The sequence below is a fragment of the Salvia hispanica genome, chromosome 6 (assembly GCF_023119035.1).
Source record: "Salvia hispanica cultivar TCC Black 2014 chromosome 6, UniMelb_Shisp_WGS_1.0, whole genome shotgun sequence".
Classification (NCBI taxonomy): Eukaryota; Viridiplantae; Streptophyta; class Magnoliopsida; order Lamiales; family Lamiaceae; genus Salvia; species Salvia hispanica.
The window spans coordinates 23393693-23420285 of NC_062970.1; the positions used below are offsets into that span (position 1 = coordinate 23393693).

Sequence of the window (26593 nt, forward strand, 5' to 3'; positions counted from 1 at the left end):
TTTTAGGCTCTGATTATGTATTTGATTAATTGAATTTTTCGAAAATTATAGTGTTAAAACTTGGGATTTTCGAAAATAATGCAATATGTGTTGGATCTATGTTTTTCTTGATTTTATTTTTGGATCTATGATATGATGTTCTAGATCGATGAAAGAATATTATGAATCTTGAATTTTATTCAAGTTTTTCACAAAAATATTCTAGATCTATGATGAACATCATTAGATCTATATATTCTAAGTAATATGTACTAGATTATATGTTTGATGATTACATATATGTATGTGTTTAAGTGAATATATGTTTTTGAATCAAGAAATAAAGTGGTCCATGATTGAATACTTGGATCGATGAAAGAATATTATGAATCTCGAATTTTATTTGAGTTTTTCACAAGAATATTCTAGATCTAAGCAAGTATTCATTAGATCTATAGTTTTATGTTCTTAATATGCAAGAATAATTTAAATTGCTAAATGCTAGATGTTTAAATATGCATTTTGTTTTTCGTGTTTACATTTCGTTTCTTAACACGCAAGCTATTTATAATTGTGGTTTAAAATCCTAAACCTAGAATAATTAAAATATCTTGTGGGAATTAGAATGATTTTGCAATTAAGTCAAGATTCTAATTTAAAGAGAATAATTGCCTTCTTTAAAATATTGCCAATTGATTAATTAGGTCAAATAAGTTGATTTAATTTGTTAATTAGTTGATTTTGATGGATTCTTTCCATCTAGATAATATCATGGTAATTAACATAAGGAAATTCAATATTTGATTGATCTAATTTTTGGCTTTTCCTTAATTGGATGGAATTTTAAAGAATATTCTCTTAATATGCTTTCATGTTTTAATTTTAAGGTTTAATTGAAAATTGTCTATATTTTAATTGGTGTGTTATGGAATTATTTCCTAGATATATACCTAAGGAAAAGACATGAGTTTTTCAATTGTTTTAAACCTTTAAAATTTTCGAAAATTACATGTATAATAATTGGATGGATTTTAATTGGAATCCTATTCCTAGTTTGAATTTTGTCTTTAATATGATGTAGGTGAATTTTATTTCATCTAGATAACATCGGTTTAATTAAAGAAGTGAAAAATTCATTTGGCATTAACATGCTACTTAAATCCTAAATTATTAAAGTGTTAAATGATTAATTGGATTTTAATTGGAATTCAATTCCTAGTTTAATTTGAATTTTATCTTTAATTTTGATGAAGGTGAATTTGTTTCATCTAGATAACATCAAATGTGATTTAAAGGTATGAAAATTCATAGAGCATTAATTTTGCTATTAAAATCCTTAATTATTTATTAAGTTGAATTTTGTCTTTAATTTTGATGAAGGTGAATTTTATTTCATCTAGAAAACATCATTTTGAATTAAAGATGTAATAAGATTCTTCTTGTCATGTGATTTTATGAAAGCTAAGAGAAATTTAGTTCTCAAATTTAATTGGTGTGTTTTAAATGGATTTAGTCTTAATTGGATAAATGCGGATTTATATATCCAAGTGGGCATTTTAAATTGAGACTTAGCTAATCTTTTATGATATACACCTAGACATTAATTTTAGGATAAGGATGGATTAATTCTATCTAAGTAAATCCTAATAGTATTAAAAGGTGATTCTAATAATCAAGATACGTTATTTTAACTAATAATGTATGATTGTTTAAGATTGGACTTAATGTCTAGATAATCTTGTTTATGTGAAGATGGAATTTTAATTCTATCTATTTATTTTAGATGCTTAATTAAATGATCAAGTTTCGTCATTATGTTTATGTGAACCTTATGTAAATGTGTTTACATGTTTTATTGATGAATGATGGATATTTAATTTGAGTTATGATTTTATTTGTTAAAATCTAGTTTAACTCGTGCATCGCCTATGTACTTATTGCCTTGCATGCATAGCTAGTACATGTTTAATTATTCTTTGAATGTGGATACCTGCCTTATCTGCTTAAGTGATAATTAAACTATTAAAACCACCAACAAGAAAATATGAAGCGATAATTACAACACGTTTGTATATGGCCTCCATAAAATTGGTCTTAGTGCGAAGTAGTGACCGGCCTGTCTTTACGGGAGGAACATTACCAGTTCGTAAGTTTTGACTTCTCTAGATAAAGGTTATTAAAATCGTAAAATTAGTTTTTCAGTAATATCGCGACTGGTCTTTACCGGAGCAATATTGCTGCGAAATTATAAGGATTGTATTTTAATAATGCTTAGAGGGAGCTATAGGAGGAGGTGCTTGTCCGGTTCGACCTTTCTTTAGAGGAGTTCACGCACAAGTAAAGAATCCTTAGTGCTTAATTTTATGGTTATACGCTTTAGCATTGTTAGTCAGCCATGCCATTCTTATGGTCTCTGGACTATCTGTCGACATTGTGGCCAGTAAAAATAATGAATTTCTTGCATGAATAAGACTCGGCTTCCTAGTAGAAGAACGTTTGTGCTTGATTTTTGTGGATGTAAAATTGATGAATTGTTTTGTGGTTATTTGCAATTCTTTGAAATTTTACATGTTTATATTATTGGTATTTATTCTCAGCTTGAACGAAAGATGATTGATACTTGGGATATTTATTATGCCATACTTAGTTCGAGGAAGCATGACTCTGAATTGTTTAAGGAATGGAAAAGTAAGCTTGATGTTGATCGTTTGATCAATGACTTGAGGTTGATTCTCAGCAAGGATCGTCCGCCCACATACCATCTACAAGGAGAGGACAAGGAGTTTCGTGATCAGTGGCATACCGCGGAATGTCATCTCAAGGGCTTCGTTTTAGCCAGTGTTGGCAATGCCCTTGAGAGGTTTGACAAACCCAAAAGGCCGTTGGTCAACAAGCCCACGTGGTTTGAAGAAAAGTCCTCTAAGATAAGAGCTGGTATCGCTGTGAAGCATTTAAGGCATGATGTGTTTGAAGAGGGCCAAGACGTGGGGGTATATGCCCTAGTCATGCTTGGCTACTTCAATAAACTTCACTTGTCGGGGGGGAAAGTTGACCCAGAAACCCAACAGATAATGATCCTTGATGGGCTTCCAGATAGCTTTAATGAAGTCAGAGATGAAATTTTGTTTAGCGACAAAAGGTTTTCGTTTTTGGAGCTTTATAACAAGCTTGTGATTGCTCAAACAAAGATGAAAAGAAGGGGTGGACTTTTGAGATGATCATGTTCAAGTCAGAAGAGTTTATTTTTGCTTTATTTACATTGTTGAATTTTAAGAGTTTTTGATATTGTTTGGTTTTGATATCATATGGATTATTGATATGGAATTTTATTCCTAGTTTATCAATTGTGTTTTTGGATTATCGATGTCATTTTATAATGCTTGCATTATTAGATAAATGAAGTTTTGATTATCCAATTATTTATGACATCAAATGTAACATGGTTAATATCAAAATGTTTACTTGTGATTAAATTTGTTGATTCAATTATTATGAAGTTTTCTTCTAGAAATATTGATTATTAAGTTTCTTTAATCCTTAAGTCTTTTGAACCATTATTTTGTTGATGAGTCAATAGAACATTAATGTTCGACATGGATTCAATACAAAATAAAATGATCTTATGATCGCGTTTGTTCAAATAAAGGTGTAAGAAAAATAATCACAATAATTGATTACAAGACAAGTAAATTAAATTCAACTAGAAACAAGATAAGTATTTATTATAAATACTAGAAATTCTTGTGTAGTAAATATAGTGTGCACATTAAATTTATTTTAATGTTCCAAGCCTAGAGTTGACTATTTGATTAGTTATTGTTTTATTTATTTTGTTGTGAAAGTGATAATTAAAATAGTGGGAGCTTTTCTTAATGAATGATTAAATTCTAAGTGTTTAATAAGAGCTTCATAGCTCATTTTATTAAACTAGGATGAATTTAACTCCAAGCACTATTTAAATTGTTTTAATAGCCTTAAAGAATATTGAGACTAGTATTTTTCTACTTTTAAAAGTGGGAGCTAAATTTTGTCTCATAGAATATTCATAAATGGAATTAAGGTAATGTTTGATAGAGTTAAAAGGGTTCACACCCTAGAATGAAAGAAGTGATGAATTGCACACTTTCTAAGACTCTAATAACATTAAAAGACATTTCCAAGTTAGCTATTAAAATTAGAATTACTTTTGGATTTCCAAAGAAAGTATTTCTAAAGATCACAACAAATGGTTAAATAAATGAACTCTTGGAATTTATGACTATAAAACAAAGAATGCAATCATTCGGTTTTATTTTGTCATAAGGACTAATTTCCAATTAGTCATTGTGATGAGGTAATTATGTTCATGCATAAATTTACATCACAAATTATATAGCAAGGATAATACCAAGTTAAGTTGGTATTATATAATTAAAGTTTTGGGAATCATATTCGACATGATTAAAACTTTATATTTGCTATAAGTATTCTACTTTAATTAGTAGAAATTCAGAAGGATCAAAATAGTGGATTTTGATAGAGGAATATGTATAAGTGCACTTGAGAAAGGCACATAAAATTATTCCACTGGATCAAAGGGCCTAGAAATATTTTGATCAAATAATCGTGCTCCTTAGCAAGAATTAAGGTTATAAATTACAAGTATATTTTCGTTTTATGTACTCTAGAAAACTATGTTGGTAGATTCTTTTAAAGAATTATAGTTTTGAGTACATAGTGGCCAAAGCCTGCTTTGAGTATAAGTGGGAGAAAATGTGTGTGAATGTGTAGCACAAGGCCAATAAAGCGGTTGGTATACTCGAAAGCATTCTTTGAGTATAAGTGGGAGATTGTTGGGGTTTGTATACTAAAAGATGCTTCGAGCGTACATGCCTTTGTACAGTCAGCTTGTGCATGTATACGAGAAACGCCACATCCACTTGTTTACCTATTTATGAGAATAAATAATATAATATAAATGGTTTATTATTGAAATATGATAAACAAGTCTAAGGCTTTTTACTAAGAAGGTCAAGTAGGGAAATTCGATGAATCTCCTCATGAGTTTTCCAGTAGGGGACTTGGCCAGATCTAGTAAGAAGAAAAACGTATTCACAACCTAGATAGGCTTTGGCTACCTATTGGAACGGTTGCGGTGTTTGTGATAATTCTCTCTTACCTAAGATGAGATTAGTAACACCGGTGTGGTAAAGCACTGAAAGGATCTAATCCGAAATGTATTCTTTATTGCTATCTACTGAAAGAATATATTTCAAGAAAGTTTAGTATTTTCTAGTCTATGATATTAATATCAATATTGTTTATTCAATCAAACGCCACTTTGACTTATCAATATGTGAGAGTTTGTACGTAACTCAAGTTCATGATATCTTGGGTGGTAGTAATTGAATAACATGAAGGTATTGGAATATTATTTCATAGAATTCGCGTGCCCAGTGTGGTATGATTAAATCCCTAAAGGGTGATCCCCAAGAGGTGTTTGAAAGAGGAATTTATTATTCAGAAAACTGCGCAGTTGGAATTTATTCCACGAATAATAAATAAAGTTTCAAACTAGAAAAACTCTTTGGAGAATTAATTTAATTCTAGTCACATAGCAGACAAAAGAATTAAATTGATGGATCAAGATAATCTTAAACGCGGGAAATATTATAAAATAAAATGGACCCAAGTTATTTGTAATTTGGTGATTTAAGTGGGAGTGCAATATTATTCTTTAGTGGAATAAAATAATATTCCATTGATAATATATTAAATCATGGGTCATTTGATTTAATTAGTAATTTATCTAATGGGTGAGCCCAACACTTAAGTCATTCCATGGATCCCCAACCTAGCCCAACAAGTCCATTATAAATAGTGATGAGATGTGGAAACCCTAGCACACCACAAGTCACACCTCTAAACCCTAACCCTAGCCGCCGATCACTCGGCCTCTCTCTCTCCTTCTTGCCTCGATTTTCGAGCCATAGAACAAGGAGATCTAGGGTTTTGGTTTGATCTTGTCTTGTTCATTCTAATCCATAGAATTGAATCGAGATAGATAGATTGGTGTAGTGTTCCTCCTAGATCTCATCAAGACTATTTTGGTTGTTCAAGATCCGCCCACACGGATGAATAATCAAGGACTAGGGAATAGGTTGGAAGATTCACGGTCGATAAACCAAGGATCTCCGGGTGGTGCAGCTAGCAACTTCGATCCTATGATGGATCAAAATGAGGTAACAATCGAATCTACATCAAATTGCATGATTATGTGTTTATTTGATGTTATATCTATAGATCTATGTAAATTGCATGAAATTGGAGTCGAATGCATAATCACCTAAATAGATCCGTTCTAGGACCTGTTTGGTTTCCGTGTCTTCCGCTGCGGTAGTGGTCGCTGGGAGGGGGGGGGGACACGGTCTATCGTCCCACTCTTGACTTTTTTACGGCTTCGTCTCACACATCGACCCCGGTGGAGACGCAGTTCACTGGGGATGAGACTTTCTCAATACAGGAGTTGGGGATCGATGTCGAGGAGGCGGACACTCCCATTCCAACGAGGGGAGCAGAGCGGGGTCGGGCCGCGCCGAAGAAGAAGAAGAAGAACAAGGGGAAGAGCAAGGTGGTTGGCGAGTCGTCGCAGCTGGCTATTGACGACACCACCCCACGGAGGAAGTGGACGGACGATGAGAACGTCACCCTGTCCAAGGCGTGGGTGTCGGTTTGTGACGTTCCCCATGTGGGCTAAGATGAGAGCAGCTTACAAGAGTAACTGCCCGCATGGAAAGGACTACACCGGGGAGGAGTGCCGGAAGGCGTGGGAACGTATAAGGGCCGCGGTTGGCCGATTTTCGGGCTTGTACGCCAACGCCCTCTGCATGCAGACTAGTGGGTAGACTAAGGAGGACTGCAGGAGGATAGCAGAGAGTCTATTCCCTGTGCCGGGGACTTATAAGGAGAGTCTGTTCACCCACTGGAACTGCTATCTGGTGCTGAAGGACTCCGAGAAGTTCCGAGCGGGGATCGACGTTGGGTGGCCGATGAAGCAGAAGCTGAACTATTCCGGCGATTACAGCGGCAGCAGCGGCGGTTCCACGACCTCCCCCCGGATGCTGAGGAGTTTCCGTCCCCTCCATCGTTTGCTCGCCGCACTCGTTCGGTTGGCCAAGGGCGGGCGCAACAGGCAGCGAGAGGATCCTCCCCCCTATCGCCCCAGGAGGTCCAGTCGGCAACCCCCCCACCCGCGCTCACCTTCTTTTCGCGTCAAAAAAACGCGGGAACAGATGTACATGGTCTTCCAAGATTGGAAGGCTGCAACTGACCCCATGGAGAAGAGGTTTCTTCACTCGATGCTCGAGAGCATACGGGTCGATTTGGATGCCGCAAGGAAACAGTTGGGGGGCTCAGACGCGGGCTCAGATGCCACAGATGTGGAGGTCCCAGGTGGCGGCGGCAACGGCGGCGACGGCGACGAGGACGAGGAGTAGAGAGATGCAGGGCTCGTGTGTGGAAGCCCGTTTTTTTTATTATGTAATTTTTTTAATTAATGTAATTTTTTTTAATCAATGTACCTTTTTTAAAAATGAAATTAATGAATTTTCTCGTATATGTCTCGTAAATTTAATTCCGTAATTTGTCATTAATTTAATTCCATAAATTGAATTATTTTTATTGCGGCTAGCCTATTTACTTAAAATGTAGGTGGAATTTTAGTGCTGATGACGTGGCATGAAGAGAGAGTGGCTAGCCACTATCTCCATTGGTCCATTGGAGATGCTATAATCTATATATATTTTTTCAATTACGAAAAGGTTATATTCATTTTTGAAATGGAATTGTATAGATTACTTTCAGTTTTATTTGGTCACATAAACCCTAGCTTGCCCCAAAACCATTGCCATCGACCGGCAACATGGCCTCAGCCGCTGACGACGGAGCTGGTTTGGACGCTCTTAACAGGCTCGCATCCACTGAGGCACCGCTCTACTTAACGCCATCTCATGAGCTCTCGAATTTGGCTCGTTTAGCCTCTGAGACCTTGTTTGCTTCCCTCAATCCTTATGTCCCTAAACCTCTGTTGATTCGCCTCTCAACGCAAGGCTTCGATGCAGAGCAGATATGGCAGCAAATTGACCTCCAATCCCAGCCCCTCCTCTCCTCCCTCCGCCGCCATCTCAGGAATTTCGAGAAGAATCCATCTGAAATCGAAAAGCAATTCAATTTGGACAGAGATGTTGTAAAAGAAGACAATTTGCTTGAAATTGGACAAAATAATGAGAGTGAAAGTGAGAATTTTGATGATGATGACGATGAGGATGGGGACGAGGATGACGACGCCGACGAAGAGGAAGATGGGGATGGGGATGATGCTGAGGATGAGGATGGCAATGGTGAAAATGTGAAGGGAGTAGAGGATAAATTTCTAAAGATAAAGGAACTGGAGGAGTATTTGGTTGAAGACGAGGAGAGGGAATATGGTCTAAAGAAAGAGAAGAAGGATAAGATGAAGAGAGCCAAAATTGCAGATGAGGACGAGGAAGATGAAAGCGAAGAAGGCGGTGAAGACGAGGATGATGAGGTATAACTTGCAAAACAACATATTGGTTGTGCTAAATGATCTGTTGCATTTTCGATTATTATGTAATTGCTTATGGGATGTAGTCGAGCTAATGTTCACTTTCATGATGCCTATTACAGCTTGGACTTATGGGGCTCGGAGATGATGAGAGTGACCTGGAGAATGCAAGGTCTGGTTACTACTATTCTTGCTTTCACTACCTTTTATTTCAATTATATTGTGTGCGATTTCACAAGTGTAGAATGAAATAAATAAATTGAAAGAAGATGATGAAAATGAAATAAATGGATCTTAAATGAGCTACATAAGGTTACTTTATCTGTCTAATTTACTATGGGGATTTATGGGTCAGAACAGATGGATTTTCTCACACCATGAAATATGTATATCTCAAAATCATCTAGCTGTGTTCTGCAGATGATTTCATGGTCATTAAACAAATTGATTCTGCCTGCATTGTTACTGGATGGATTTGTTATTTGACATACAGAGTTGTTCCCTACAATACTACAACTTGAATGCAACTTGATGAAGGTTGAAAGTTTTCAAAAATATAAGCTTTTAGTTACCTTGTTGTTTAGATATGCAATAATGAGGTTCTATTATTCACACACAGGGGGGTATTTTGAAGTGTGAATGCCTTATTTTTAAGAAGCTGTTCCTTGTTATGCATTCATTGTTTTACAGTAGTAAAATGATTAATCAATTTGATTTGTGTATGCCTAATATTGAACAATCTATCTGTTTGTGGGTTAAGGTATGACGACTTCTTTACTTCTCAAAAGAAAACCAGCCAGAAGAAAAAACCTAAGTATGAAGATGAATCAGAATCAGAAGACATGGATATGGATATGGACGAACCAGAGGATGATGATAGCGACCAGGTTATCTATATTATCCTTACAGCCACTTCCTTCCTTCTTGGATTGCTCCACATCTGTGTGAAGTAGTGAGGACAAGAAATTTTCTAATTTTCTAACTGAAGCTGTTTGCTTTGCTTATCCCTTTTATGTGTATCCATTGATATTCTTGCTCTTTAATATTCTTGTTTCTTGTAATTACAGAATGAACAAAGTCATCCGACCCATGGAAAAGAGTTGGGGCAACTCCGTGCTAAGGTAGAAGAGCTGGAAAAGGCAAATATTCAGGGCAAGGTAAAGTTTACATACTTCGATAGTTTTTTTTTTCTTAGATATATTTGTTCGGTACCTGTTTCTCAGTAAATGCAGCTTCATCTCTTCTCCTTTTGGATTGCTTCTCATCATTGTGGTAGAATCAGGAGAAATTATAATTTACTCTATATGTGTTTGGTATTATCTTCCCTTATTCTGAATCAATTCATATCTTGATCTTTCTTTTTCTTGTTCCTCGAATCTAATCTTACAGACAAAACAAAGTCTTTCTACCCATGAAAAAGAGCTAGAGAAACTCCGTGCTGAGATAGAAGAAATGGAAAGAGCGAACTTGGAACCAAAGACATGGACAATGCAGGGGGAGGTAATGTATTTCGACTTTCATATGTTTTTCTTTTCAGTGTTGTTTACCTGGTGCCACTGTTCCCAGTTGTTGCTGTGATTTAGAGGGCTTGTCAAGCTGTTGGTGCCAAGATCTTATGCTTATAGGACTTGGTTTTCATGTATGTTAATTTTGTTGTCTAATGGCAGGTTAATGCTGCTAAAAGACCAAAAAATAGTGCTTTGGAAGTCGATATGGATTTTGACCAAAATGTGAGACCTCCTCCTGTTACAACAGTGGAGAACACTGCATCTCTTGAAGAACTTATTATGAAACGTATAATTGAGGTATGTCATCATCCGTGCTGCATCTTACTTTTCATTGGTTCTCATGAATTAGAAACTGCTTTTATTTACTGTTTATAAACAGAATCAATCACATCTGCTATTGTATATAATAATATATGAATTCATGAGACTGACTGTTTAGGACTGACCAAGGAGAACAACCCAACTTCTTCCTCCCAGCCTATCACTCATTAGTAAATGCATGATAAAACCTTTGCTATAAAGGAGAAGGAAAGTACTTAACCCCAAATATCTGTTTGTCCACAGCTGCAGACTGATAGCATATATTTGAGGTTAATCTTCAAAATAACTTTTAGCTTCTTTCTTTACCCCCGTTCTGCAAGGGTTGGAGCTCTGGAGCTGGTGGTTACTGCATTTATCCCCTACTTTAAAAATCCAACTTTCTTCTGTAGTCTGTAGATATTCCTTCTCTGAAGGGAGAGACATCTGGATAGATGTTGGCTTTGTGCTTGTAGAAGTTCTTCAATTTTTTTGTCCTTGTTCTCATTTTGGATGGTTGTCAGGATTTATCAATGTTTCATACTTATTATTTTTCTCTGAATGTATATTTGTCATGTTACTTGTGTTAAAAGATAAACTATGTATATATCATCAAGCTCTTTCATATGTTTCATTGTTAGGTATATAACTAACATTATGTTCGATGCCATGTGTAGGGACAATTTGATGATGTCCAGAGGCCACCTACTTTATTAAACAAAGCACCAAAAGAGAGAAAAGAAATGGTAATTTACTCTCTGAAATTCTGAATCTCTATTTTTTTTTCTCTTGTTAAGTCATGCAATATTAATCAATTTCAATGTTTCAGGATGAAAATAAGAGCAAAAAGGGCCTTTCTGAACTTTATGAGGTGAGTCTATTAAATGGAATATGATCTGAATTCTATATGTTTTTTTTTTGTTATTAGTCTCTTTGCAATCTATGACAAGTCCTGACCTGTTGAATTTGAAGCTTTTCTTCCCAACCTAACCAACTTCCCTCCTTTTAATGCAGGACGAGTATGCTCAAAAGACTGGCCTCGTGTCTACTGCGTTGTCTTTCTCAGATGAACAAAAGAAAGAAGTGCGTATATAACATTTATATCTCCTCTGCCATCCTTTGTTGTTTACCTGACTTTATATTAAGTTATGTTCTTTTTACACTGTATTGCTTACACAATTGGTAATCGGGTTTTCCTTTTCTCCATCCACGCCACATGTGATGGTCTTTCAATAGTTGCACAGAAACTAGGTTGACTCTATCTGATAGTCAGCTTTCTTTACATTCTCAGGCAAGTATGCTATTCAAGACTCTCTGCCTCAAATTGGATGCTCTATCCCATTTCCACTTCTGTCCAAAACCGGTAATGTTTCTTGCATTTATTTCCACATCATCTTGAAGCACCTTATCGATTATTAAAGGTATTTCATCATTCTGAACAGGTTATTGAAGACATGTCCATACAAGCAAATGTCCCTGCTCTGGCAATGGAAGAGGTATATTTGGGGCTTAGGTCATTAGTTGTTGTATTAATTATTCTGTGCAGCGTATCTGTTGTAACCATTTTCTGTCTGTAGGTTGCACCTCTGGCTGTGTCTGATGCAGCTATGCTAGCTCCGGAAGAAGTATTTTCTGGTAAAGGCGACATTAAAGAAGAAACTGAGCTAACAAAGGAAGATAGAAAGAGAAGAAGGGCAAAGAAGAAAAGACAGTTTAAAGGTAAAATGTTGATTTGAGTGTGAATACCTTAGTTTTACTGTGTAAACTAGCCCATCATCTTCATTACTACCTCCGTATTCGAAAAATAGAAACTTTTGACTCGGCACGAGTTTTAATGCACAATTGGTAAAGTAAGAGAGAGGAAGAGAAAAGGTAGTGGAAGTAGTGTTATTGGATTGTGGAGCCCACGTCCAAAAATAGAAAGATTCAAAAGTTTATATTTTTAATGAACGGCCCTAAATGAAAACAGTTTCTATTTTTGATGTAGTTTATTTTAGTGTAGCACAACATTCTGCACCTTCTGTCGTCTCTAATATGCTTTTCCTCTGAATTGTTGAATCAATTACAGCTGAGTCTGTCAAACGAATGGCAGTAAAGACACAGCTAAGCACATTGAAGAAACCCGAGAATGGTAATTTTGTCATATCCATTTCAATTTGGTCCCTGGACTTCTGCATTTTGTTTTAGCAACATAAATGTGAAATACTCAGGGTAAAAAAACTGATTTGCCTTGGTTTTGTTCTGCTTGAAGTTGCAGGGACCGTGGAGTGATGAATGGCACTTTGAATGAAATGTTTTCTTGTCTTTTACTGCTGTAAACTAGCCAGAGTGTCGTCCGTGCCCGGTAGTCTTCTTATAGTCTCGTGGCCTCAATAATTATGCAAGTGGAAGAAGGAAGAAACTGGCAGTGAAGTGGAGGAATATATACGCGGAATAATCACACAATTGGAGGTGTGTTGATCTTGGCTTGCCATATGTGAGCGTCTTAAACGCACTCCACCATTGTAAACATAACCTTCCTTTTTTATTAATTTATACAGAAGAAATAGACTGTTATCCGATCAGGGAGAATGATATTAGTCGATTGGTAATCTTGATTCAACTTCATTAGCTTCTGCTCAATTTATTTGCGATGTTGTTTTGAGCATGAAGCAACGCAGTGTGAAATTTATTTCACGTGGTTCGGCCAATGTAGCTTACGTCCACGAGAAAATAACCATATCTTTTATTCAATTAATCAAAGTACAAGAGAACTCACACCTCAACTTGTACAATGGAAAACACTCAAAAAATCTAACTCTCAATCCCAGAGAGACAGCTGGATTTGTGGATCGATTTCCTCGGAGAAAATCGGATGTTTGGGGCATTTACTACTACAATAACGAAAATGTACCCACTTTGTTATTTCTTCCATCTATGGGAAAAACGCCAACCGCGTTGGCGTGTTATTAAGGTAAAACGCCATCTAAACCGGCGTTTTACAATTTATTTTTGATTTACTTTAAATACATTATTTTACTGGAAAAACGCCAATGCTGTTGGCGTGTTTTTTAAAACGTCTTTTCAGTAGGCGTCTTTAAGCCGAATTCTAGCAAAATAAACCATATTTAAAAAAAAAATTATTATAAAAACGCCATATTCATTGGCGTGTCTTAGTTAAAAACGTCAACGTGGTTGGTGTTTTATCGCGGACATATATCAGTCCAGTTTTCCCCCAAAAATGACGAACATAATGCTAAAGCCAACCCAAATGCGAAAAACCATCAAGCTGCGCGAAACCCTTGCCCGGGACGATCCAATCGGCGATTTGAGAGAGAAGATTTTGATTTTGGCCTATTCTTCCACTCATTAGTCCTCCTATTCGGTTAGTATACATAATTTTTGACCAATATTTGATGGATTGTTATGAAAGTATACATTGTTGTGTAACTGATTACAAAAATATTGATGATGTATAAAGTTTCTTCTACATAATGATAAGTGTAAAAATAATACATATTTATTTTTGTGCTGAGTTATTGCAGATACTATGCCGTGGTGTGTCAATTTATATTGGGGTGGAAAGATAATTTCCGGACCAGTTATTTCATATGATCCTCCTTTCTCATCAGGATTCATTATGTTGGACAAATGTATATCCTACAATGAGCTTGTGGATATAATTTGTGAAAGGATGGGTATAAGCATACTTGAAAACAAAGTTCAAATAATATGGAAACGTACCATATGCTTTGGATCTGCAGTCACGTTTATAGGTACTCTACTAGAAGAAGTATGCATGCCACTAATGTTCAGTGAGAGTATGGCTAAAGGAGCTCAAATTGAATTATTTGTTGAGCATTCGTCAATTACTCAACAAAATAGTCATCATGTCATAAGTTACGATGTTGGTACGTCTACGAGAGCACAAGTACCAAGTTTCGCTGCAACACAAGATTTTGATGTTGGAGGCGTGCGTTTAGGGGACAGTGACAATTGTGATGTGGTTGATGACATTATAGGTCCTGATAAAGCCGACTTTCTTGATCCACCATCACCTTATGATTCAGAAGATGTAAACACTGTTAGTACAGACTCAGATGGTGATCCGTCAGATGATGATCCAGTTGGAGAAACAACAGTTGAAGAAATAGTGGATGGAGAAACAGCAGTTCAAGAAATAGTGGATGGAGAAACAACAGTTGGAAGAAGAGTAGTTCCACAGTTCCCACAGCGTGGAATGAACTATTTTCGCACCTTACCAGGTACATATGATAGTTTTGATCCAAAGAACTTTGAGGCTGCTAATCCTAGTGTGCATTATTGGAGTGAAAAAGATCCTAGCAATGTCGGTTTGCATTCCAAATTTAGAACGAAGTTGGAATTGAAGACCGCCGTGACCTTTTGGCATTTGGAAAAAATCCGACAATATACAGTTGCTGAAAGTAAAGGAAAGAGATGACATGCGGTTTGTAAGTACCCACAAGGAAATCCGAAAGATAAGTCATTACCGAAATGTTTGTGGGAGTGTCGAGCAACATTGAGAAAGCATGATGAACACTGGCAAATTAGAGTGTTTACCACTGCTCATACTTGTATGGGGGATCGCAATTATGATGGGCACGCCAATCTCGGGTCGTCCATGATAGCATTGAGTGTTCGACATCAGATAGAAAACGATCCTGCTTACAAGGTAAAAGCTATTGTGGCGGATATTGAAAATAGATTTCATGTGAAAGTTAGTTACAAGAAAGCATGGTATGCTCGAAGGACAACTATTGAGCTTGTATACGGTGGTTGGGAGTGGTCATTCAAAGTTTTACCGTCTTATTTGAATGAAATGCAGAGACAAAATCCTGGTACAATTGTCGAATGGTTGCATGATGACAGATTAAGCCGCGGTATGAACAAGGTTTTCAAGTACGTATTTTGGGCTTTTGGACCAGCTGTGGAGGCTTTTCAACTATGCAAACCAGTTTTAACAGTTGATGGAACTCATCTACGTGGACGATTCGAGGTAAAATTCTTATTGCCGTTGGATTTGATGCTAATAAGAAATGTTTGCCGGTTGCATTTGCCATTGTTGATGAGGAAACCAAAGAAAGTTGGAATTGGTTTATGGAACGCATAAGACTGCATGTAGCAAAGCATGAAATATGTGTAATTTCGGATAGGCATGTGTGAATCATAGATGCAATGAATTCTCCCATATGGAAAGAAGAACCTAAAGGTCATCACAGGTTTTGCTTGGTACATGTTAGAAAGAATGTTTTGCAGAATCACAAAGGTATCATGGTTAAAAGGTTGGTTTGGAAAATGGGTATTGCTACCAAAAAGCGCAAGTTTAAGAAAAGACGTCGTTTACTTAGAGACGTCAACAACGAGGCTTTGCAGTACCTTGATACTGTGGATAAAGAAAAATGGAATTTGGCGTATGACAATCACAAAAGATGGGGTGAGATGACCACTAATATGGTGGAATCTTACAACAACGTGTTGAGAGGCGCAAGAGAACTCCCAATCAAAGCTTGCATTGATATGACATTTTGGAGGACAATAGAATGGTTCAATCAGCGGTCAATTGCATCAACACAGTGTGCCACACCACTTACCCCGTGGGCGCATGAAAAGGTGTGCAAAAATGATGCAAAGGGTCAGTTACATAATGTAAGAGCACCAAGCACAATTCGAGGGATTTATGTGGTTCGAACACAACGTCGAGTTGGTGGAAAGGGTGGTAACAAGTGGAAGGTGAAGTATTTGGAGTCGAACTGCAAATGTCAAAAGCGGCAGATGTGGAGACTTCCGTGTTCACATGCAGCAGCAGTTGTGCGTTTTAGAAATGACAACATGTTATCGCTTGTTAACCCCGTATACCACACAAGTGTTTGGGTACACCAATATTCTGGGGTGTTCAATCCACTCAGACACCCAGATTATTGGGACGTGCCTGAATGGACTTTGCAGTATTCACGAAGACAGTTATTGCCTCGAAGTCGCTGTCGATACCGTACAACTAGGATTCCTAATCAGATGGATGTCCGTGAAGCCGACCAGCCACGAGCCCGACGCAAATGTAAAAGTTGTCGTCAACCTGGTCACGACAGGCGCAACTGCCCAACTTCTTGATTGTTTAGACTTATGTATTGAGTACTATTTGGATTTATGATGAATGTTTACTATTTGGACTTGTGGTATTTTATCTATAATTATGTATTGAATTATATTTGCATGCATTGTACTTTAGGTGGCTCTGCAGGGCATGTTATGAATGAAAACTGGTTTGAAAAAGTTTCTGATTTAAAACGCCATTGATGTTGGCGTTTTTCAAAAAAGGTACAGAGACGCCTTCTTGGTTGGCGTTTCTAGTCAGAATGTTCAACGCTCGTGTATGGGAAAAAAAAAGCGTAGTATAAAACGCCATTGAGGTTGGCGTTTTATAAAAAAGGTACAAAGACGCCATCCTGGTTGGCGTTTCTAGTCAGAATGTTTAACGCCCGTCTGCGAAAAAAAAAACGAAGTACAAAACGCCATTGAGGTTGGCGTGTTTTAAAAAAGGTACAACGACGCCAATTGAGTTGGCGTTTTTAAAAAGGGGTAACTGCTTTTAAAGTCACCAACTTTCCATGAATTCCGGTTTTTCCCACGAACTTTAAAAAGTTCGTGTAATGTCACGAACTTTATTGTTGGTTGTCATTTTCCCATGTCAGGTTTTCCGGTCTGATTCAAACTGTTCGTTTCCTATTAAGACAATGTCCAAATTCTTTTATCTTACTATCATTATCTTCGCCTTTGAAATAGCTTCGCGTGAGTACCTTGTACGCCTCAATCGGAACTCGGATGAAGAAGTTATGGCCATTTGATGAAGGCTGTGAACTTTGTGCGACCTTGTACTATCATAATGGCCATAACTTCTTCATCCGAGTGCCAATTGAGGCGTACAAGGTACCCACGCGAAGCTATTTCAAAGGCGGAGATAATGATAGTAAGATAAAAGAATTTGGACATTGTCTTAATAGGAAACGAACAGTTTGAATCAGACCGGAAAACCTGACATGGGAAAATGACAACCGACAATAAAGTTCGTGACATTACACGAACTTTTTAAAGTTCGTGGGAAAAACCGAAATTCAGGGAAAGTTGGTGACTTTAAAAGCAGTTACCCCTTTTAAAAAAAGTTACGAAGACGCTATCCTGGTTGGCGTTTCTAGTCAGAATGTTTAACGCCCGTGTTCGGAAAAAAAAAACCGAAGTATAAAACGCCATTGAAGTTGGCGTTTTTAAAAATAAGGTACAAAGACGCCAATTTAGTTGGCGTTTTAAAGTTAAATTAATTAATAAAAAATAATTAATTAATTATAAACGCCAACTTCGTTGGCGTGTCTAAGAAAAAAATAAAAAAAAAGTTAAAAACGCCTATTTTATAGGCTTTTCTAGTCAGAATGTCCATACACAAAATACAACAAAAATCAATACAAGGAACAACTGCATAGTTCAACTACATAGGGTTTTTAAAAATTTGAAAACGCCAAATATAAAGAGTACACGATTCACAAACACGAAGATCAACTCAATAACCAAATAAAAATAGTTCTAGTTTAGTTCAATTGTCTCGCCTTCTCCGCATAAACAGGCCCCGGATCCCCTTACCGATTGTGGAAGTAGGGATTCTAGAGGGAGGAGTATCTTGAACAACCATATTCTCTAAATCCACCCCGAAAAATTCATCTCGCACAGAAGACCGAGGTGGAGAATGGTAGACATCACTGAGACCAATATCTTCACCTGTTCCACCAGTATGGCTGACAGAATGCCGACCTCGAACTGCAGACTGAGGTGGAGGTGGAGGGACAAAATCTTCATCAGAATCATCTACTAGATGAGCATCCTGATGGAACTGGCAGAAGCGGTGTCTCATGGATTAACATAATTTAACAATTATTAATCACACCAATAAATCACATAATAATCAGATCTATTTAGCAGATTATTTAGACAAAATCTATTCGCGTAATTCTTACATGTATCATGCTCATAACTTGAATTAATCATGCTTTAAGAATATTGAAACCTAAAACATGTTTTTTTATGGAGCGGAAAAATACCTTATTAATTCTCCAAAGAATTGAAGATGGCTAGCTGCTTCTCCATGTGACGCTTTGAATACTAGACCACAAATCTTCTCTCTGGTTCCCGAACTGTACTCCGATATCAGTGTGGGCTGATCTCACCAGAATACTAGGACTTATATAAAGAAGACGAAATCCTTTTGGGAATAGGAGTAGAATTTGAAATCCTCTTCAGCTAGAGGAGTCGAAATTTTCGAAAATTTTAGGTATAAAAATTGTGATATTCTGTCTCCTTTATTCTCCTATTTATATTAAGTTCCTTTTGGGCCCAGACAGGGATCTATGGAAGGTTTTGGATATGGGCTCATCCAATTTACTTTTTACTAATTAAATTGAACCCACAATTTAATATAAGTTGTAATTGGAGTGTTACGAGCAGCCACTACAGAAGTAATATTGAAGTTCGCAGTTCGACAATCACACTTAGTAGAATTCTCTCTAGAAGATCGATCCTTCAGCATTATCCTACCTCTCGTTCCTCGCCACAGCCATGGTCACTTGTAGTAGTATCATCGCCCGGAGTGGCAAAAACAATCTTAATCGCTTTCTTAGTTTAAAGTTTACTTGTTTTCATCGTTAGTTATTTGCAAACACTCATCGTTGTTGCTCTTTTGAAGTACTTTGTTATTTTCCAACATTTACATTATGAAGTTTCTATTTCGCATGTCACTTTGGTTCGAGTTTGCTTCATTCTGCCTAGGAAAGTTAGATCTAGTGATTGCTTTTAATTTCTGAGTGCTTTCTTATCTGGAGTTGTTGATTCGAAGTTGTAGCTATGTTTAGTCAAGTTTTCGTGCATGAGTTTCTTTTCTGCGCCGTGATTACCACCTTGCATGTCAGTCAGTAGAAGTAAAGTTGCAGTTTTACCGTTTAATTTAAGTTTAAGCATTTTAATCGATGGATCTTGAGTTTGAATTTATGAATCTGAAGTTTTAGTTATGGTGTCTGTGTTCATATGATTTTTGTCAATACTTGGTGAGGAAGAAAACGTCAAAATCAACTTTATTGGACCACTTTTACTTTTAAGTTACTTTTGCTTTTGTTCCCTACTTTTCAGATGTACTATCCAGACCTGTCAGAAAGCCCCCAGCCATCAGATATACCTTGTTGTCTAAATTTCCCCTTTTAGTAACTGTCCACTTTCCATATGTCTCTGATACACCTTGTCCCCTATTTTCACGAACACTCCCACATGTCTGTTATTTTCCCGCCTACTAGTCAGTAGAGTACCACCTTTATTTCCTGTCTAGGTAAAATCTCAACCCAAGCGTGGTAGCTAACCAAAACACCCAGGAAAGTCACCACAGTTATCAAAACGTGTCCATCCTCGTGGGATTCGACCCTTACCTCCATTATACTAGCCAGTAGAAGTGGGTTGAGGAAATTTGTTTGAAGCCAGGTCCCGGTTATCGTACCAACGACTCAGCTGGGTCGGGAATCTCTTCCTGATCAGTTGGATACACTCCAATTACATACGAAAACCAAAGGGAAAGAAACCTGAACCTTCAAAATGGCGCCGTTGCCGGGGATGGATGGCGTTCATACCTGTTATTGTGTGTGATCTTTTTGGTGTACATACTGTTTATAATTTTTCTTTTCTTTTTGTTTTCAGTTTATGAGAAGTGGCTCGGCTCCTGGCCAGTGGAGACCAAGGATACTTCCCCGAGGAACAATACTCGTTACCACTCGTTCTGGCCTGTCGACAGCACTGTCCGACCTAGGCACGAGTAGCGACGAAGAAAAAGAGGAGCTAGAGTACCAACTCCCGGAGCTTCCACCCCAACCAGTAAGAACACTAGTGAGGATGGCTGACCAAGGTGAGGACGATCCCGAGCTCGCAACACTTACCGCGCACGCCGACGGAGATCCCCCACAAGCCATAGTGGTCACCCCAGGCCAGACCGCCTGTGATGTGAAACCCCACGTTATCGCAATCTTACCGACGTACTGTGGGAAGAGCTACGAGGGACCATACGAATTCTTAAATGAGTTCTGCAAAATCTGTAAGGCACAGAGGCGGCCAGCAGGAGCGAGCGAGGACGATTACAGACTGAAAGCCCTACCTTTTGTCCTAAAGGGAGAGGCCAACACTTGGTTCATGCGCCTGCCAGCCGACTCTATCAATACATGGGCCGATTTCAAGTCAGTTTTCCTAGCCGAGTTTTTCCCGTCTTCAAAGACAAGTGCATTGAAGAGGAAAATATCGTGCATAAGGCAAGAATATGATGAAACCCTGAGCGAGTACTGGGAGAAGTACATGAGCCTTCTGGAGTCATGCCCCAACCATCGCATGAAGGAGATAGAGGTGCACCACACCTTCTATGAAGGGATGAACAAGGAAACCAAGGATCTGGCGAATTCATCATCTGGAGGCGATTTCACCCAGTTGAGAGTAAGTGAAGCCAAGAAGGTGTTACGCAAGCTGTTGAATGCGAAGAAGACGTACGACAACGCGAGAGATGGGTACAGCAGAGAAAGGGTAGCGAGTGCTTCGGCTACTGACCAGGAGGAACGGATGGACTTGAAGATGGAGGAATTAAAGAAGGAATTGCTGACTGCAATCAAGCAGAACACTCCACCACCTTCTCCAACTGGAGGCCAAGAAGCCCCAGCACTACCATATGATCAGCCGGACAACTCGCTGGATGTGGAGCAAGCAAATGCCGCAGGATACTACAATTCCAACGGCAATTGGATTCCGGGGAAACAAAGAGATGCACCGTGGAGGGACCACCAAAATTTCCGATGGGGAGATGGAAATCAGAATCAGAACCAAAATCAGGCTCCAAATCAACCCAACCCCCAACCGAACCAATATCCCAACCGCGGACCAACAAACCCTGACTACCAGTCTAACTGGGTAGGAAGAAACCAGCATCCTCAGAACCAAAACTCTCAAAACCAGAACCCGAACCCTACCTATGTGCCACCCCATCAGCGAAACTCTCAAAACCAAAACCAGAACCAAAACCAAAACCAGAACCAATTTAACCCAGGGCCTCAACATAACACCCACCACCAAAACCAAAGTCAGTACCAGCACAACCACGACCAGTATAACCCTCCTGCCCAGTATAACCAGTACCCACCGAACCAAAACCAACAAAATTTCTCAGGCTACCAATCAAACCCACCACCTCAGTATAATCAGCACCAGAGCTCAAACCAATTCCATCAGCCAAACAGGTCGAGGAGGTCTATGGAGGACATGATGGGGGAGATGCTTGCCTCGCAGCAAAGCATTAAAAATGACTTGCAGTCCAGTAATGAAACAATGCAAGGAATGCAAAGTGCCCAGAAGGAGCATAGGGCAAACATGGATATGATGAACAGGCAGTTGGCCCAGCTCGCTAACTCGGTGGGCGAAATGAAAGGGAACTCAGGGAAAACTCCCATCTACAGTCCATGTACCGGAAAAGGCAAATGTGAGCAAGATTACACTGCGGTCCGGAACAGCCTATGATGGACCTCAGCTCAAGAACCCTGTTGGGGAATCTAATAGAGAAAGGGTGCTGAGCGACACCATCTCAGCGGAAGAGCTCAAGAGGCCTCTGCCTCAGATGGAGGATCCGTTTTTTCTAAACAAGGAGCCTACCGTGGAAGGAAAGGAGGGAGAAACACAACCTGGAAATGAGCAGCCGGGAGGAGTGATGCCTACATCGGAACCTCCAACCCAGGAGAAGCCAAAGGGAATTCCACAAGGACTGACTGGAGAGGCTAAGGGAGAAAAACCGTTTCCATATCGGTTTGTGACGAAGAGGAAGAAAGAAAACCCTGTGGATTTCATGTCGATCTTTGGGAAGCTGGATGTCACCATACCATTCCTCCAAGCCGTGAGACTGCCCCCTCTGGGGAAGTTTATAAAGGAGTTCATAGCCGGGAAGGCCCAGGAGGATGGAAAGATCATGGTGGAGGGAATAGCGTCAGCCATTGTACAGGAGAAGCTACCACCCAAGAGAGCCGACCCAGGTATGTTTACCCTACCCATAACAATTGGAGATGTGAAAATCGAGCATGCAATGTGTGATCTAGGAGCATCTATCAATGTTATGCCGTTATCCATTTATAATCGGTTAAAGGGGGTAAAATTGTCGAATACTAGGGTGTTGATCCAACTGGCTGATAGGTCATGTATCAATCCTGAGGGTGTGTTAGAAAATGTATTGGTCAGGATACAGAACTTTACTTATCCCGCTGATTTTTATGTCATTAAAATGAGTGAACCAGAAGCTAGGGAGTCTAGCGGGATATTGTTAGGAAGACCATTTTTAAGAACGGCTAAAACAATTGTGGATATGGCCGAGGGGACAATATGCATTGACTTTAATGGTGAGAAATTTGTCTTTGACATCAATGAAGCCATGAAAAAACCAATAGATTCTGAAAATCTATGTTATGTTGATGTAATTGACCCCTTAGTCCAAGAATTTCTTGAGACCGAATTATTGCAGGAAAAGCTCCAAGCCTTGGATGTGTATGCCCAGGTTGATGTGGAAGCAGCTGCATGGTGTGATCTGATCAGTAGCCGGGGGTTAACTGACGAAGAGATCGAAGAAGCAATTACGGAATTCTGTCAGAAGTCAGAACTAGCAGGATCCGTAGGGGCCGTGGTACCGGCCAGTATGGAGGAAAAATCAGATGCTGAACAAGAACAAGAGGAGGATTCAAAGAAGAACCCTCTACCTACAGACACACTAAAGTGGACGACGCCCACAACCGGTCTACTAAAACAAAGACTTAGACTTTGTTAAGTTAACTTATACATTTAAACATGCATTAACATCCATTAAATGTAAAACATAACAACATTATGACAAAATTAATCTGTTTTATTCATTGGAAAATAAAATAAGAGTTTTACAGTATTCAATCACTCGAAACGTGATTTCTAGTATACAAACTCTAACAATCTCCCACTTATACTCAAAACACTTTCGAGTATACAAAATGTGCTAACATCTAATTCTCCCACTTATACTGAAAGCGGATTGAGGTCTTGAATTAGTCGAACTCCCATTCCTTCAACATGGCTTTCATACGGCTTTACCGCTAATGCCTTCGTGAAAGGATCTGCCAGGTTGTTTTCTGACTCAATCTTGACCACTTTTATGTCTCCTCTCTGCACTATATCTCGAATGATATGATACTTCCTCTCTATGTGCTTGCTCGCTTTATGAGCCCGTGGTTCCCTCGAATTTGCCACAGCACCAGAATTGTCACAATAAATGGTGATGCTCTTGGGCATATTCGCAACCACACCTAAGTCCAGAAGGAAGTTCTTAAGCCATACAGCCTCTTTTGCAGCCTCCGAAGCGGCCACATACTCGGCTTCCATGGTAGAGTCTGCAATGCATTTCTGCTTTACACTCTTCCAAATTACAGCTCCACCTCCTAAGGTAAACACATATCCGGAAGTTGATTTTCTCGAATCTACATCAGCTTGAAAATCTGAATCTGTATATCCTAAAGGACAGAGCTCGGCTGCATTGTAAACTAGAACATAGTCCTTAGTCCGATTAAGGTACTTGAGTATGTTCTTTACGGCAGTCCAATGTCCTTGGCCGGGATTTGATTGATATCTTGCTACCATGCCAACAGCAAAGCAAATATCAGGTCTAGTACAAAGCATAGCATACATGAGACTACCAACTGCCGAGGCATATGGTATTCTTCTCATCTCTGCTATCTCAGATGTTGTCTTAGGACACATCTCTTGAGATAAATGGATGTCATGTCTAAAAGGTAGGAAACCTTTCTTGGCATCTTGCATGCTAAAGCGTCTAAGTACTGTGTTGATGTAAGATTCTTGGGATAAGCACAACGTTCTCTTTGCACGGTTCCTAAGAACCTTGATACCGAGAATGTGTCCCGCATCACCCATATCTTTCATCTCGAACTGGCTGGACAACCAAGTTCGCACTGATGACAACATCTTTTTATTGTTTCCAATTAGAAGAATGTCATCTACATACAAAATTAAGAACACAACATTTCCCTTTTCAACCTTCTTATACACGCAGATTTCATTAGGGCATTTTTCGAATCCAAACTTTTGTACGGTTTGATCGAAACACTGGTTCCATGATCTAGATGCTTGCTTGAGGCCATAAATGGCCTTCTTAAGCTTCCAAACCATGTGTTCCTTGCCCTTTACCACATAGCCTTCGGGTTGTTCCATGTAGATGGTCTCCTCAAGACTTCCGTTTAAAAACGCAGTCTTAACGTCCATCTGCCATACTTCCCAATCCATGTAAGCTGCTATAGACAAAAGTATACGGATCGATTTGAGCATGGCCACTGGGGAGAAGGTCTCATCGTAATCGATGCCTTCCTTTTGGGTATACCCCTTAGCCACTAGTCTTGCCTTGAAGACTTTAACTCGTCCATCGGGTCCACGTTTACGTTTGTATATCCACTTGCTTCCAATGGCAGTACAACCTTCGGGTAGGACAGACAAATCATAGACGTCTTTGTCTACCATTGATTGTAGTTCCGAATCCATTGCTTTCACCCATTCGCAATGATCGACATCTGTCTGCGCCTCTGCAAGATTCCAGGGATCAAGTACATTGCTGTCCGAGGAGTGATCCATACACTCTCCCAAACCGATGTATCTTTCGGGCTTGTGAGAGACCCTCCCACTGCGACGCGGCACTACAACATCTTGAGTATTAGTTGAAATTTCTGGAATTGTTGTTACACTAGGTAATTGTTCTTGGTTAATGGAAGTTGTGACTTGAGTCAGCTCTTCAAGAGCTATCTCACTGCTGGACTTATGATTCATTACAAAGTCTTCCTCTAAGAATGTGGCATGAGTGCTCACAATTACTTTCTGATCTCGGAGACTATAGAATTCATAAGCTTTCGTTCCTCTAGGGTAACCTATAAACACACAAACCTCCGTCCTAGATTCCAGCTTAGTTGGATCCTTTTCCAATACATGGGCCGGACACCCCCACACTCTGAGATGTTCCAGATTGGGCTTTCGCCCATTCCACAACTCATATGGGGTAGTAGGAACTGATTTAGAAGGTAAGTTGTCTAAGAGATAGTTTGCTGAAAGCAAAGCATGCCCCCAAAACGAAATAGGTAACCGTGCATAACTCATCATCGAGCGGACCATATTCAATAAGGTCCTGTTCCTTCTTTCAGCTACGCCATTCTGCTGGGGTGTGTCCGGCGCAGTCGTTTGGGATTGAATTCCCGCCACTGATAAGTAATCCAAAAACTCGACACTTAGGTATTCGCCTCCGCGATCAGATCGTAGGCATTTGATACTCTTACCATGATGCGTCTCTACTCTATCCTTAAACTCCTTGATCTTGTCAAAAGTTTCAGACTTGTAGCGCATCAAATAGATGTATCCAATTTTTGAGAAGTCATCTATAAAGGTGACGAAATATCGAAAACCGCCCCTTGCCTCGGTTGACATTGGTCCACACACATCAGTATGAATGAGCTCAAATACTTCCTTGGCCCTATTCCCCTTTGACCTAAAAGGTCTCTTAGTCATCTTGCCTTCGAGACAAGATTCACACTTCGAAAATGGTTCCTTCTCAAGACCTTTGATAAGATCTTGATCAACCATCGCATGAATTCTTCTTTCGTTGGCATGACCAATTCTAAGGTGCCATAAGTACGTTTCATTCATTGAACTTGAAGGTTCTTTTCTTTTCATAGAAATTTTCGATGTAGCATTGAGTTCTAATTTACGTTGATTAAATTGTGTAGAAGTGATTGTGTACAGATTGTTTTCCATGATACCACGACAGATATAAGAGCCATCTTTCTTAATAACGCAATTGTCATTAAAAGAAATCGAATATCCATCAAAAGACAATTTAGAAACTGAAATTAAATTTCTTCTAAAAGAAGGTATCAACAAAATATTCTTCAAAATCAAAAATCTATCACTAGAAAAACGTAAATAAACGTCTCCCACTGCAACGGCCGCCACTTTCGTAGCGTCGCCCAGCTGGACTTCGATCTCACTATCATGTAACCGTCTTGTCACCTGCATTAAGTCAGGATCAAAACATATATGATCAGTTGCTCCAGTATCAATAACCCAAGTATGAGTAGATGTCGAAGCCAAACATGACTCGACTACTAGAGCATGGTGCATACCTATAGCCTTG

The 26593-nt window shown here is 38.8% G+C and overlaps 2 protein-coding genes across 3 annotated transcripts; both read left to right on the top strand.

Moving 5' to 3' along the window:
* The first annotated feature begins 7810 nt into the window (after window positions 1-7810).
* Window positions 7811-12954, top strand: LOC125196008 (U3 small nucleolar ribonucleoprotein protein MPP10-like). Of its 2 annotated transcripts, none has more exons than XM_048094346.1 (14): window positions 7811-8545; window positions 8665-8714; window positions 9303-9429; window positions 9610-9699; window positions 9932-10042; window positions 10210-10347; window positions 11025-11093; window positions 11177-11218; window positions 11362-11430; window positions 11639-11710; window positions 11790-11843; window positions 11925-12066; window positions 12416-12478; window positions 12599-12954. In XM_048094346.1, exons 1-14 carry the CDS (start codon window positions 7880-7882, stop codon window positions 12616-12618), a joined length of 1713 nt encoding a protein of 570 aa, XP_047950303.1. In that variant the 5' UTR covers window positions 7811-7879; the 3' UTR covers window positions 12619-12954. The 2 variants fall into 2 exon arrangements, with proteins under 2 accessions (XP_047950303.1, XP_047950304.1); XM_048094347.1 differs by having other exon boundaries at window positions 12605-12954.
* Window positions 12955-15522: 2568 nt separating this feature from the next.
* Window positions 15523-16455, top strand: LOC125194964. The gene has a single exon (XM_048093176.1). It carries the CDS (start codon window positions 15523-15525, stop codon window positions 16453-16455), a length of 933 nt encoding a protein of 310 aa, XP_047949133.1.
* Window positions 16456-26593: the final 10138 nt, after the last annotated feature.